Source organism: Pelophylax lessonae (genome assembly GCF_965119305.1).
Source record: "Pelophylax lessonae genome assembly, chromosome: 3".
Classification (NCBI taxonomy): domain Eukaryota; kingdom Metazoa; phylum Chordata; class Amphibia; order Anura; family Ranidae; genus Pelophylax; species Pelophylax lessonae.
Window position 1 is genome coordinate 24548992 of NC_138770.1, and position 15155 is coordinate 24564146.

The 15155-nt window shown below is 44.5% G+C and overlaps 1 protein-coding gene across 1 annotated transcript in view; it reads left to right on the top strand.

Moving 5' to 3' along the window:
* Positions 1-1964: 1964 nt before the first annotated feature.
* LOC309550250 (uncharacterized protein) overlaps positions 1965-15155 on the top strand; it is a gene marked incomplete at both ends in the record, with an annotated part of 974848 nt that continues 961657 nt past the window's right edge. Inside the window, 2 exons of the mRNA XM_082250660.1 lie at positions 1965-1999; positions 6418-7422. Coding sequence (XP_082106786.1) covers positions 1965-1999; positions 6418-7422 — 1040 coding nt within the window. The remainder of the gene's footprint in view (positions 2000-6417; positions 7423-15155) is intronic.

Below are 15155 nucleotides of genomic sequence, written 5' to 3' on the forward strand. Positions count from 1 at the left end.
CTGGACTAATGAGGCAGGTAATGGTAACCAGGTGAGTCACTGTGGAAACAATGAATGGCTGGTAATTTAGCTGTCAGCTGAGCAGCCTCTGTGCACTGAGTAGAGAGCTCCTAATAATCGCAGAAGCCCAGCCCTGACAACAACACACTCCTGACAAACGGATTATACTACTTTTATTAATGGGGGGGGGGGGGTATTTAGGGAGGATTGGAATATGTATGTCTTTATTTTTTTAGGATTCAAATAGGAATAAAGAGGGAAAAATTTCATTTGTAGTAAAAGTCCAGAATATTTTTTTTCATAATGATCCCAGTCTCAGATATTCATCCTAACGTGTGATCAGTAAAGTCTCCGGAGTACACGGAGATAGCAGGAATATGATGTGTCTTTGCAAAGCCCAAAGACAAAGTTCATCCTTCTGTTTAGGAGAGGTGGGACGCACCCAGGAGAAATGATTCTTTGTGTGCCGAAACCTCACACAGCACCCTCCACAGCTCCTCCTCCCAATGTCCCTCCAATCAGAGTCAGTGAATCCTATGACACCACACTGACCTCACAGCTCCTCCTTCCAATGTCCCTGCAATCAGAGTCAGAGAATGCTATGACATGACACTGACCACACAGCTCCTCCTTCCAATATCCCTCCAATCAGAATCAAAGAATCCTATGACACCACACTGACCTCACAGCTCCTCCCTCCAATATCTCTCTATCCGACTCTTTATTTCTGGTGCTCTTAGGATGTGTGCTGAACCCCAGGCCTCCTTACATTCAAAGTAGGGCTGTTGGATCTGCATTGTATGTAATATAAGAAACCTCAGCATGAAGTGAGGTTTAAATAAAACAATATAAATCTATTCAATATAGTAGAAAACAACTACTAGATATATAAGGTGCAGTGGTGGTATAAAGAGAAAACCACTCTAGAGAATTATCTCATCAAATTATAGATACAGATGAATAATACCAATAATAGTAATACAAGGCAAAAAACAAACACATGAAAGAACCATGCGGAAGGGTATAAATAGGATCCATGTAATCTAACTAGTAAAAAACTTTATTGGTTGAAAAATTCCCTGAATGTGGAACACATGAGTGAAATGATCCCCTCCACCAAACACAGCACAAATAACAACACACCAGACCAGTCTAGAGTGCACTAACTGTTCCAGAGGAAGCTTGTACACTCAGCAAGTGAAACGCGTCATTGACAATATACCTTGATGGGGGTCCTGGACTCTCTTTTTTTTTTTTTCTTTTAAATTTTTATTGGAATTTTAGTTTAACAATTTCAACAATAACATTTACAATTATTTGTTACTTCTGACTCATTGCTTGGTACATGTAACAACAGTTAGGGAACCTTCCCGTACCCCTTCTTCCTCTTGGAGACACCAGAGCCTTTGGGATCAATTATTATTTGATATCCATCTGCACGGATTCAGGCAACTTTACCTGCATGTCTGTATTCCAGCGTCCACCTACTACGGCTCATAGAGCTGATTTTGCTGCCTGGTTACATCATCTGCTGCTTAATTAAATCAATTGATTCTACTTCACCAGCGTCGGAGGTGTAGCCTTGGCCAGCCGGACTTTGAAGTGTAACTATGATCCAAGTGGATGGATAGTGCAAGCGCCAGCACTGAGTACTACTAGTGCCTCTCTGTGCCCCGTATCTGGAGGACCTTATCTGGGGAGTTTGCCTTGCCTTTCTGCTTTACCATGCTCCTGTCCTTAGAGATCTATAGCTTTCTTCAATTGCTTTTCCACTACTGATGCTGCCAGCCACTTCATTATTCACATCAAGTGTCATACCTTTTGTGGGTACTTGCCTTATCTCTACTTACTTTATGAGGACTAAGCATTGATGCCCTCTTTCTATTCTGGATCCCATGTTGCTCAATAGTATCTCCATTTGTTAGGACTCATCGGGACCAAACTTCCACTGAATTTTATGAGGAATGCTCTATATCAGGAAGAAAAGCTCAGTAAAAAGGTATAAGTAGTGGGGGTGCATCCATCCCGAAATTGTTTCACAAGGAATATCCTGTAGGATGGAACCCAAAGGTGGGCCTCCTGCACGGAAAAAGCGGGGGAATGGGATGTTTCTGATGCTCTTATGTAAACAGTACAGACATATAGTCAAATATTAAAGTAAAGCAGAAGATGTAGATAGAATAAAAAGATATATCCTTTATTAACACATATAAAATTTACAAAATTGTATACGGCATATATACATATCTCCAGATGCCTGTTAAAGACAAAAGAACAAAAGAGCAGATCCAACTTCAATTTGTGCCATGCACATGTGCTGGGGAACTGAAACTTGGACCCAAAGACCCCTACGCGTTTCGACTAAGTAGTCTTCCTCAGGGGGAAAGGTGGTCCAGAGTTCCTCAGAACATATATCTAAACATACAATGTAGAGAAGAGATTCACATTAACTGACATATTAAATATCAAAATTATGTAGAAAGGCCATAATGTATTGTACACTTACATTCAGTATTGGTAATTGCACTTAGAAGGTCTGCACATGTAACATATTCTGCAGGTCTCCCCTCAGGGACCCCCAAGAAAGGAAAGAGCCCTATCCAAGTCAGGGGACCACAAGGGGCAGGAGCAATGAAGGGCCGAAGCCGAACCTGATGGAGACATGGCGGGGTGGCAGGTAGGAGGGGAAAGGGGAAGAAAAAGAGATAGAGTGAAAAGAAAAAGAAGAGGAAAAACGAAAAAGAAAATTGAATAAGAAGAAAGGGAAAAAAAAAAAAAATAAGTCTTTAACAGGCATCTGGAGATATGTATATATGCCGTATACAATTTTGTAAATTTTATATGTGATTTATATGTGTTAATAAAGGATATATCTTTTTATTCTATCTACATCTTCTGCTTTACTTTAATATTTGACTATATGTCTGTACTGTTTACATAAGAGCATCAGAAACATCCCATTCCCCCGCTTTTTCCGTGCAGGAGGCCCACCTTTGGGTTCCATCCTACAGGATATTCCTTGTGAATGCTCTATATCACACACTGTTTTATTTTAGCATGAGGATGTTGGTTTAATCACTACCTTTATGGTAGTATGCACTGCTTGATTTACACCCTTGTGGCTTTGTCTGTCTGAGATTTCTCGAGGATCAACACTTGTAACTCCCTTGTGGAGTAGTTGATACCCTGCACAACCACTCAGGAGTACATCAAATGTAGCACCCTCCTAGGTAGGTGCTAGTGAGGGAGTATAGGTTTTGGCTTTGTCTGCCTATCAGAGGAGCAGCAGGGAAATCTATATTGCTTTCTACCTACCAGAGAGCAGTATCTGTGAGTTAGGGCTGCTCAGTGTGTGAGTCATTGGGTCTAGAGAGTGTTTCACACTGATCCAATAAGGAGGCATGTTGGGACAGTGGGAGGAAACCTGACCAATGGGTACACAGGCTTTGATACAGTCCCAGTGATTGGCAGAGTTTGGTTGTCTCGTTGCATTGTGGGATACTGTATAAAATCCAGGAGCACATGTGCTGCGTGGTCTTTAGCTGGTGAGCAGAGTCCCGGAGGGAGGGTGCAGCTGCCTCCTCCTCTGTAGTGGTGTCACATGGTGACAGGCGGTCAGGCTGGGGACCAGAGGAAAGGAACTGAACCTAGAGGTCCAGGAGAACTGACTGGAGGGGTAGAGACACTCGAGACCCTCGAAAAACAGTATCGTGGGTACAGGGGATCGTGTCTAGGGGCCTGACCTGAGGGGGACCACCCCGGTGTAGGATAGTCAGAGGATGGGTGTCAGTCTGTGGAGTGAAAGGGGATACTAGGAAGGTATCCTGAAGATAATCTATACTATCAATTTATCTGCACAGAGACTTCATCTAAAATCCACCTAGTGGCAGGGTAAATCAGCAGCCTGGCTGCATCGCAAATAAGAAGTCCTCAACCATTGTGAATGGTTTGATTTGGAGTATCCCACTCTTCCCTTCAACCATTCCTAATTAAATAAAACAACAAAAAAATAACTACATCCCCTAGACTGTTTATTGACTGAGCCAAGGAGTAAAGTGTTAAATTGTGCATGCTGCAGTTGCTAATGGTAACCCAGGGGGACCCGAAGGTGAAGAATTCAGCAGTCCTCCAGGGGGCAGTGCTACACAAACATGTTAGTGCACTCTGGATTGGTCTCGAGTTTGGACAGTTTTTTACCATTGTCACATTTTATATGTTGTTATTTATGCGGTGTTTGGTGGAGGTGATGTTCTAATCATTTCATTCATGTGTTCCATATTCAGGGAATTTTCTATCAATAAAGTTTTTTTACTAGTTACATTACATGGATCTTATTTCTACACTTCCGCATGGTTCTTTCATGTGTTTGTTTTTTGCTTTAAATAAAAAGAAACCTGACCAGTGAGGTGAGGAGGATTCTGGGAATGTCATTTTATTTTACTATTTGTGTTCAAATCTAGAGTTTTCCTCCTGTGAAGTCTGGAGATCATATAACCATCTCATTGCCTCCACCTTCCTCCCTGATAGAATAGAGAGATGAAAAGAAGATTTGAGAAGTCACCAGAGAGATCGTCGAGGATAGGTGAGCGGTGCTGGGAAGGAGGTCATGATGGAGAATCAGCCGCCTCTCACATCACCGGGTAAGAGGAGACTTTATTGTAAAGGAGAGAGCAGTACGGAGGCTCCACCTAGATCCCCCATCATCTGATAAACACATAGAAACAATGTATTCAGTCAGTGTGTGTGTTTCCTACAGATGGATCCAGTAATGGGAACCCACCAGAGAGATGTCCCCGTCCTCTGTATTCCCGGGATTCCACACAGGAAGATCACACCATCCCTCACCATCATCAGGTAGATGAGGAACAATCACTGATAGTATCATTAGGATCTGTACATTATCTGCATTGTTACCATTGATGTCATTTTTATTCTATATTCAGGGTGGAAACCTGAGAGATTCTAAAGTTGAGGTTAAAGAAGAGATAAAAGAGGAGGATGATGAGGATGGGGTGATGGAGGAGTCAGAGTTTCTAAAAGAACACAAAGATCTGTACCAGGACACCATGGAGGAGTCATCCAGCTTCAGAAACCCACCAGAGAGATGTCCCCGTCCTCTGTATTCCCGGGATTCCTCACAGGAAGGTCACACCATCCCTCAATGTTACAAGGTTGGTGGATGGAGCATCTAGAACATGGACTTCTGGAGAGGATGTGTTTTTTCTTTTTATATAATATCACAATAATAAAGCTTATATCTTCCAGATGATATTCTCTCTCATTTTCTTGGTTTAGAGTGGAGATCCAATAGATATAGAATTTGAGGTTAAAGCAGAAGAAGAAGAAGAGACGTATGTGAGGGATGATCAGCAGTCTATGGAAGAGGATGGAATAACGGGGACATTTATAGAGGAGGACACTCCTACAGAGATCAGCACAGGTGGGTCATTAACACTAAATGCATTCCTCCACCCATACTGCTCACTGATTGGTCCAGAGTAGGGCGGGGACTGGGTGATATCAGCCTGTAATCCCCTGGTCACTTTCCTGAGCTGTGTTCCCCATCCTGTATTTCTCTCGGATAATCTTCCTTCTCTGTGCTGCAGACACAATTTATGTCTCTAGACTGGATTTATGGAGATTCTGGGATTCAGCTGGCATTAAAATGTTGATTTTTTTTTTTACCATAGATGTTGCTTGACCTAGGCACCTGGGGTATGTACCTTGAGTCTTCTGCCCCATGCCCAGGTCTATCAAGATCCCTGACAGAACAATTCTCCCGGGGTTATTTGCTCTGTTCATTACTGGCTGTGCTGGGTGGAGGGATATGTCTGTATAGTCTCACACCCAGGTCACTGAGTGCAGTCTAAGGAGATGGGAGGCAGCGGTGTGGGACCTCTGCAACTGATTACTGAACATAAATATTATGAGTCCTGACCCCTGCATTATATACTCTATGTTGTACATTACAGACTTCTGCTCTCTCCCCTCTACCCACTGCTATATATACACATAATATGGATTCTCTTTTGTTACACCCATTTCCTACCAGATGGACATTTTATATCTGATGATTTGATTGGAGGACAGACTTTTACATGTTGATAATAATTTGATAACATCCTCCCAACTTTGGAACCTTAAACAGAAAGTGATAATGAGGGAGGAGTCAGTAACCCAATGATGGTTGTCTTCAGGATCGGTCCAGTCATCATCTTGGTTGGTTAGAGGAACCAATCTGCTGATGTCTAATATTAATCTTTGTATTTCTATTTTAGTAGATGGACGGGAGATGAGGAAAACCTCAGAGGATTGTCTCACTTTGTCTCCAGACTGTAAAGTAGAAGACGAGGACATCACACAGTATAGTCCAGGAGAAAACCCGGCTACCACAAATGTCCATCCGGCACCACACAGTGTAGATGGACCATCGTATTCCTCTTATCCTGAGGAACCTCAGACTGTGAGGGACGGTGCCGTCCTTACAGCAGATAAGAGATTCTCCTGTAATGAGTGCGGGAAGTGTTTCCGTTTTAAATGCAGGCTTAATGTGCATAAAAGATCTCACACCAGTGAGAAGCCGTATTCCTGTCCTGAGTGCGGGAAATGTTTTTCACAGAAATCCACTCTTTCAAGACATCAGAGATTTCACACGGGGGAAAAGCCATATTCCTGTTCTGAATGCGGGAAATGTTTTTCAGAGAAGTCCACTCTTTCCAATCATCAGAGATTGCACAATGGTGAGAAGCCGTATTCCTGTCCTGAGTGTGGGAAATGTTTTGCACAGAAGCCTAATCTTTACAAACATCAGAGATCTCACACAGGGGAGAAGCCGTATTCCTGTCCTGAGTGCGGGAAATGTTTTTCAGAGAAGTCCACTCTTTCCGTGCATCAGAGATCGCACACTGGTGAGAAGCCGTATTCCTGTCCTGAGTGCGGGAAATGTTTTTCAGATAAGTCCACTCTTTTCGTGCATCAGAGATCTCACACTGGTGAGAAGCCGTATTCCTGTCCTGAGTGCGGGAAATGTTTTTCACATAAGATTGTTCTTTCCTCACATCAGAGATTGCATACTGGTGAGAAGCCGTATTCCTGTTCTGAGTGCGGGAAATGTTTTTCAGAGAAGTCCACTCTTTCCACACATCAGAGATTGCACACTGGTGAGAAGCCGTATTCCTGTTCTGAGTGCGGGAAATGTTTTTCAATGAAATCCACTCTTTCCACACATCAGAGATTGCACACTGGTGAGAAGCCGTATTCCTGTTCTGAATGCGGGAAATGTTTTTCAGAGAAGTCAGCTCTTTCCACACATCAGAGATCGCACACTGGTGAGAAGCCATATTCCTGTTCTGAGTGCGGGAAATGTTTTTCATTGAAGTCCCATGTTTACAGACATCAGAGATCTCACACGGGGGAGAAGCCGTATTCCTGTCCTGAGTGCGGGAAATGTTTTGCACGCAAGTCCCATCTTTACAGACATCAGAGATCTCACACAGGGGAGAAGCCACTTTCCTGTACTGAGTGAGGGAAATATTTTGCACAGAAGTCCCATCTTTCCACACATCAGAGATCTCACACGGGGGAGAAGCCGTATTCCTGTCCTGAGTGCGGGAAATGTTTTTTGGATAAGTCCAATCTTAACAGACATCAGAGATCTCACACGTGTGAGAAGTAGTATTCCTGTCCTGAGTGAGAGAATTTTTCCTCACTGAAGTCCTGTCTTCCTGTACATCAGGGGTCCCACGCAACCCTGGAGGTGTATTAGTGCCTTGAGTGTGGGAAATGTCTTCTATATGAATGCTGGTGGACATGTGGGTAAGAAGCACACCCTGATATACACCTCAGATATACTCCATGGCTGATCTTCATCATGTAAGAAACACTTCATAAGGAGATCAGAGATCACCAAAGACATGGATTAAGTGTTGTCCCGTGTTGGCCATTGATAGCAGGAGAAAAATAAAAATGGAGTCCTTACCTTTCATTGGCTGAGTACATTTTGTGTGGGAAGATTTCATAAACACTTACAGATCTGGTTGTTATAAATGTGTTGATAAAATGTGACCCGCATTCCCCCAGTCATGGTGAATTGGGATTTCCTATAATGGTCAGTTCCATCTAGTGGCCATAATGTGCTTTCCTGAAAGATGTCTATGGCAGCATACGTTTGGGTAGCCCCTCCCTCGTTCCTCCCCCATAAGACCCCACCCCCATAAATGTTCAGGATAAGCCAATTGCTGCGTTCCTTTTTTTGTCCTCCTCACTTATAGGACCATTTTTGTATGAAGTTTTCCTACCTATTGGAAGTATTGGTGGGCGGGTCTGGTGCTGGGCAGCTGTGCGGGATGTCAGGAACTTCCTTTGGTATCCAGAAGTCTTCCAGGATGTCCCAAATGGTCTTTAAGTCCCCAGCTATCAGCGGGGTGGTGTTATGGCACACATATGTAGCGGATCCATGCCTGGAGAGTGGGCCCTGTCATCGGTGGCCATTTGCATTGGCTGGCAGCCCAGCTGTTAGCGGGGGGCCATTAAGTGTTGGACACGTGAAATTTGTTTCGGTGCGAATACAAATTCCGACAAGTTTTTGGTTATTCCTAGATTCAGATGTATCCAAATCTCCAAATGAAATTGTAATGAATTTTGTTGAAATCTGTTAAAATGTTGTTGTTTATTCATTTTCTAACAAATTCCAACTTTTCAGAACGATTCGAATTCGGGTCAGTCAAAAAAAATGATCGACCGATGCAAATTCTGTGTGAAGAAATAGCTGGTTGTTAAGCAGCAAGCCGAGAAGCCGGCCACCCGCATCCTTACCAACCATGACTCATCAGCTGTCAGCGGGCTTCCCCACTGACAGATGAATGGAAAGAAAATAATGCCGGCATTGCCTGGCAATAGAACAAAACGGCGTTGTCCCCCTCCCCCTTTCCATACCAGACCCTTCGGTTAGGGATAGACCGATATGTTTTTTTCAGGGCCGATACTGATATTTTGGTCACAACGTATCGGCCGATATTTTGTACATTTTAAAGTTTTGAAAATGAAGACAATTTTTGACACAAATCTAGTACTGAACATGTTAATATTTGTATAATGCTTAATGGCTAGCTGGCACCCTGTGGTCGATGGGTGGCTGGCTGGTACCCTGTGGTTGGTGGCTGGCTGGTACCCTGTGGTGGGTGGGTGGCTGGCTGGCACCCTGAGATGACTGGGTGGCTGGCTGGCACCCTGAGGTGGGTGGGTGGCTGGTACATGGCCGGTGGGTGGCTGACTGGCTGGTACAGGGCCTGTGACTGGCTGGTACAGGGCCTGTGAGTGGCTGGCTGGCACCCTGTGGTGTTTTGGTGGGTGTCTGGCACCCTGTGGTAGGTGGGTGGCTGGCTGGCACCCTGTGGTGGATGACTTGCTGGCACAGGGGCTGTGGGTGGCTGGCTGCAAGAGAGCTGCCCCAAAGCACCCCCCCATGTTGGGGGCATGTGGCCTGGTATGGGTTAGGAGGGGGGCACTTGTTGTCCCCCCTTTCCTGACCTGCCGAACTGCATGCTCAGGTAAAGGTGGTCTGGTATGGATTTTGGGGGGACCCCATGCCATTTATTTTAAACATTTTTCTATTGCTGGGCAATGCCGGCATTCTTTTCTTTCCAGCTGATGAGTCATGGTTGGTAAGGATGTGGGTGGGCGGCTTCCCGACTTGCTGCTTAACAACCAGCTATTTCTTCACACAGAATTTAAATTAGTGGATCGTTTCTCGACCGATCAGAATCCCAATCGTTCTCAAAGTGTGAAATGAAACAAAATCTAGAAAGCAAAATAAAATAACTAAACAGATTTATCTGAAACAAAACAAATATTTCCATTCTGCTCATGTCTATGATGTTCAGCTTAAATATTAATTAATATGGTAACTGATGTTGTATGTTTAAATAGAGAGAAAGCAGTATGGCGGGTTTTCTATGACTAAATGCTTGTAGTGTGAAACGCGTTGACAGTCTCCTTTCTCCTGCCATGTTGTCACTTCTGGATATATTCTAATAAAGGAGTATTTTGTTGGAGCATGGTTGTCCATGCAAGTTTCTTTTGATGCCTCAGTGACCAGCTGGACTTGCACTGATTGTGCGAGCAGAATAATGTGTACCAACCTAGAATGGGATATATTTGCGGGTTATCTTCACTAGTTTATTATTTTCCTCTATATAATATTTTCTAATTCTTCAATCAGCCCTCGCTGTCTTCTACTGTCTACACAGAAGCAGTGTTCCCGGATCGGTGCAACCTTGGGAGCTGTACTCAGACCCCCACGCTCTGGAAATGCCCTGTAATGTTGTTTCAGGCATTGGATCCAGCATGAGGTGTTCCCTATGGCACTTGGTGCAATGTGTTGAGTTAGCCGCAGGGTTCTATACAGGTCCAGGGTTGTAGTTCATCACTATGGAACCTCATAAATTTGGAACCCAGTCCCTGAGGAACTCTTCGGGGGTATGCCCACCATTTTGAGTAAAGCATGGACCTTATATACAGTCCAGCATTCAGGACAGATAAGACAGGGTCACCCTGTAACTTTGACCATTACTCTATAAAACATTATTAAGTCTGGAATGTATTCCCCTTACGGCATAAGCTTTTCAAACTTTGCGCTAAAATTCAGAGCTCAGTCTCAGGTGGATGACCAGGTGTTACGTCACACCACTTGTCACACCCTTTAATGCCACTTCCACCTAGAGTCCTGATAAGGTACTCCGGTGCCCTTTCACCACTCGTTGCAGGACAGTCAACACCTGGGTTACCGCGTACTCCTTTCAGACACACTGCACCCTATCTCCTACACCCTATTCCATGAGTACCACACAGGGGGATACCCTCACTTGTAGCTATGGTGGAGACCAGGAGAAAGGGAGCCAATTCTAAATCACAGGAGATTGGCTCTGCCAAAGGTCCACTCAATACTCAGCCTTGAAGTGACAATGTGTCTCTTGTACCAGAGTAGGACCCAGTTTTACCACCAATGTCCATATCCAGTTCTAGCTCTATCTCAGGCACACAACATGTGGCCTTCCTGACGAAAGCAGAATTTTCTGTCACCTTTATGGTGGTTAAGCTAGAAGCTCATTCTAGAAGAGGGGTGCAAAGTGAACAGAAGGACAGAGCAGCAGAATGTCTTAGTGGTCAACACCTTGTCCCAACCGGGACACTTCTTCCTGCATTGTAGGATGTCAGATTAGGCATTTATGAAGAGGAAGAGCTTTTCCAGCATAATAAGCAGGGATTTTTTTCAGTGGCAATGCGGGGGACTGCAAATAGGGCACCTCTAGCACTGACCCCTATTTTGGCAAGGGGGGTCTCTTGTTGCTGAGGAGGTCTATTATTGCTGGTGGAGGACCTACTATTGCTGGGGGATGGGTCTTAAATTTCTGGGGGTCAGTTGTTGCTGGGAGGGGTCGGTTGTTGCTGGGAGGGGTCTATTGATGCTGGCTGTGGGGAGACCTGTTGTTGCAGCCAGTAGTTTATTATTTGCCAGGGGGGAATCTGTTATGGATGGTCCATTTTTGTTAGGGGATCTTTCGTTACCGGCTGCAGGGAATCTATTTTACTGTTTTTCTTGTTATCTTTACCAAATTCCATACAAATTACTCAGCACCACAAAATGATACCTGGTTCTGTATTGTCTAAAAGGGCAGTACTGGGAGGTGGGTAGAGGGTGGAACCAAGAAATGGTGCTTGGAGGTGTGTAGAGGGCTGAACCAAGGACTGGTACTTGGAGATGGGTAGGGGTGGAACCAAGAAATGGTGGGTGGAACCAAAGAATGGTGCTCAGAGGTGGTTAGGGTTTGGAACCAAAGAATGGTGCTCAGAGGTGGTTAGGGGTTGGAACCAAGTAATTGTGCTCGGAGGTGGGTAGGGATGGGAACCCAGGAATGGTGCTCAGAGGTGGGTAGGGGTTGGAACCAAGGAATGGTGCTCGGAGGTGGGTAGAGGGATGGAACCAAGGAATGATACTCAGAGGTGGGTAGGGACAGAGAAAGGGGTAGTACCTGCATCTATTCTCTGGGAAAACAGGCCCTGATAATGAGTCACCTGTTTGCTTGATGTGGCCTTTGTGAGCTTAGCCATATGAGTTGTCATTGGAGTATGCTGTGTCCATCAAGGGTATACTCAGTCATGATAATTGAATGTGTCCTTGGAGGGGTGCAGCATCTTCTGGTGGTAACTTCATGTGTTGGTCTTGGTCTTGTTCTTCAGGGGTATATCTGTCTGCAGTTGCAGCCTGTGAACCGGCCCTAACCCTTGCCTGTCTTCCAATGCAATGGAAGATGGAATTAAAAATATTGATTCTATCCTAAAGAATAATAGAGTAATGGTCAGAGGTATAGGGTGACCCTGTCTTATCTGTCCAAAATGCTGGACTGTATATAAAGTCCATGCTCTACCACCAATGTCCGTTTCTGGTTCTAGCTCTTTCTCAGACACACAACATGTGGGCTACCTGACCAAAGTAGAATTTTCTGTCTCCATTCCTTGGACAGATTACGTCTTAATATGGCCATCTTTGTCCACAGCTCTAAAACTCCCCGCCTCTTCTCCCGATCCAGTTTCCCAACCGGAGTCAGATCCCGATATGCCGTTCCTAGAGGATGCAGAGACAGGAGGGAATGGTGAGGATATGGATGCCGTACTGGAGGAAGGTGCAGAGGATTTCTCTCCCCCACATTGTCATTATAATGAAGAAGGACCTTCACACAACATGCTTGCTAACGTTGAAAAGCTCATTTCCTCTGTCTGCAAGATCCTTGACATTATACCAATGAGAAGAAGATTGGGATTCTGGCACTCCAAATTGTTTATGTCTCTACAAATAAGCGGATGCTTAGGGGACCGCGGACATTATTCTCCTATATTAAACCACTTCCCGCCCAACGACCTCATATGACGTCATGGACTTTGAGTGAAGATATCTGGATGATGGGTGGAGCTACAGGCATCATTCACATATCTTCTTTTTCTGCCGGTGATTCCCTGCACCATAGAATGAATCATATGGGCTGTTCAGCCGCTTGATTGTTTTTACAGGCGCCGCCCTCCAGAAAGTAAAAAATATTGTTTTTCTTTTTATTTTAAAGTTGTCGGTCATTTTTTGATTATAGCGCATCAATTTTATTTGGGTACAGCTTTGCACGACCGCAAAATTTTCAATTAAATTAACGCAAAAAATGGCCTGGTCATGAAGAGGGGTAAATTTTCCAGGGCTGAAGTTAACTGCCAATTGCGCGGTCGTGCGACACTGTACCCAAATAAAATCGATGTCCATTTTTTTCCCACAAATAGAGATTTATTTTGGGGATATTTAATCACCTCTCCGGTTTTTCATTTTTGCACTATAAACAAAAAATTTCTGACAAAACAATATTTTTTACTTTCTGCTATAAAACTTCCAATAAAAATGTAAAAAAATGAATTTCTTCATCAATTTATGGCAATATGTATTCTGCTACATGTTTTTGTTTAAAATAAATCTCAATAAGTGTATTTTAATTGGTTTGCGCAAAAAAGTTCTTGTCTATAAACCTATGGGATATATTTATGGATTTTTTTTTTTTTTACTAGTAATAGCGGCGATCGGTGACTTACAGCGGGACTTTATTGTGGCGGACAAATCAGACACTAAATGACACTTTGTGGGAACCAGTGACACCAATACAGTGATCTGTACTAAAAATATGCACAGTCACTGTACTAATGACACTGAGAAGGGGCGACTTAAGGGTTAAATGTGTGCCTAGCCAGTGTTTTTGTATTGGGGGAGGTGCTTTTACTAGGGGAAGGCATGGATCAGTGCCTCTGCTTTGCAGGAACACAGGATCCATTCCTTCCCTACTGACAGAACGGCAATCTGCCTTGTTTACATAGCCAGATTGCCATTTTGCCTGTGTACCGAACTATCAGCGGGTGCCGGCGGATATCGCGTCTGCGGGACCTGCTGTGTAGAATCACAGTGGTAGGGAGCCAGAGACCAGAGCCAGCCAAGGTAGAGGCAGTGGCTAACTGGCCCACACCTTTCACTAAGACCCAGGTGCTAGCCTTCTTGGGGACAGCAGGGTACTACCGACGTTTGTCCCTGACTACAGCGCTATTGCTAAACCCCTGACAGACCTGACTAAAAAGAACCTCCCTAAGCAGGTCCTGTGGTCTCCAGCTTGTGAAGCCGCGTTCCAGGCATTAAAACAAGCTCTTGTGAATGCCCCTGTCTTGGCTGCCCCAGTCCCTAACAAACGCTTTCTTGTCCATACAAATGCTTCCATGTATGGACTGGGGGCTGTGCTGAGCCAAGTCGGGGAGGATGGAGGAGAGCACCCTGTCGCATATCTCAGCAGAAAGCTGTTACCCCGGGAAGTGAGTTATGCGGCAGTGGAGAAGGAGTGTTTGGTTCTGGTCTGGGCCCTGAAAAAGTTGAGTCCCTATCTGTACGGGCAGGAGTTTTCCCTCGTGACTGTTCACAACCCATTGGTGTGGCTTAACCGGGTCTCTGGGGACAATGGCAGGTTGCTACGCTGGAGTCTAGCCCTGCAACCGTATAACTTTATTTAAAAAAGAATAGCGCGCAAATGCAAAAGAAATAACTACCAAATCTGAAGACAATCCATAAATAAAAATGGGGATTTGGTCCCACCATATGGCCATATCGTGCTCAAGCCCACTACTGCGTCAAAGTACCCCATTATCAGTGGGTCCTACACTATCCATGAAAAAGAGATGAATCCAGCCTTTCTAACCCTTGGAGATAATACTCCTTGCTGGGAAAGATGTGCAAATGCACTACAGGGGACTCCTCCTATATCCACTTGATGGTGGACACTGATTGAGTACAGGTGTGTGTGTGTGGGGGGGGGGGGGGGGGAGGGTTGCTCAACCTCGATAGTCTGGTCAGACCGAATACATAATAAACAGGCAAAAAATTTGGGGGAGCATACCCATGTATTTCTAAAGCTGCTGCAGCTATGAGCCAAAAGACATGTATATTTAAAAAAGAATAGCGCGCAAATGCAAAAGAAATAACTACCAAATCTGAAGACAATCCATAAATAAAAATGGGGGTTTGGTCCCACCATATGGCCATATCGTGCTCAAGCCCACTACTGCGTCAAAGTACCCCATTATTAGTG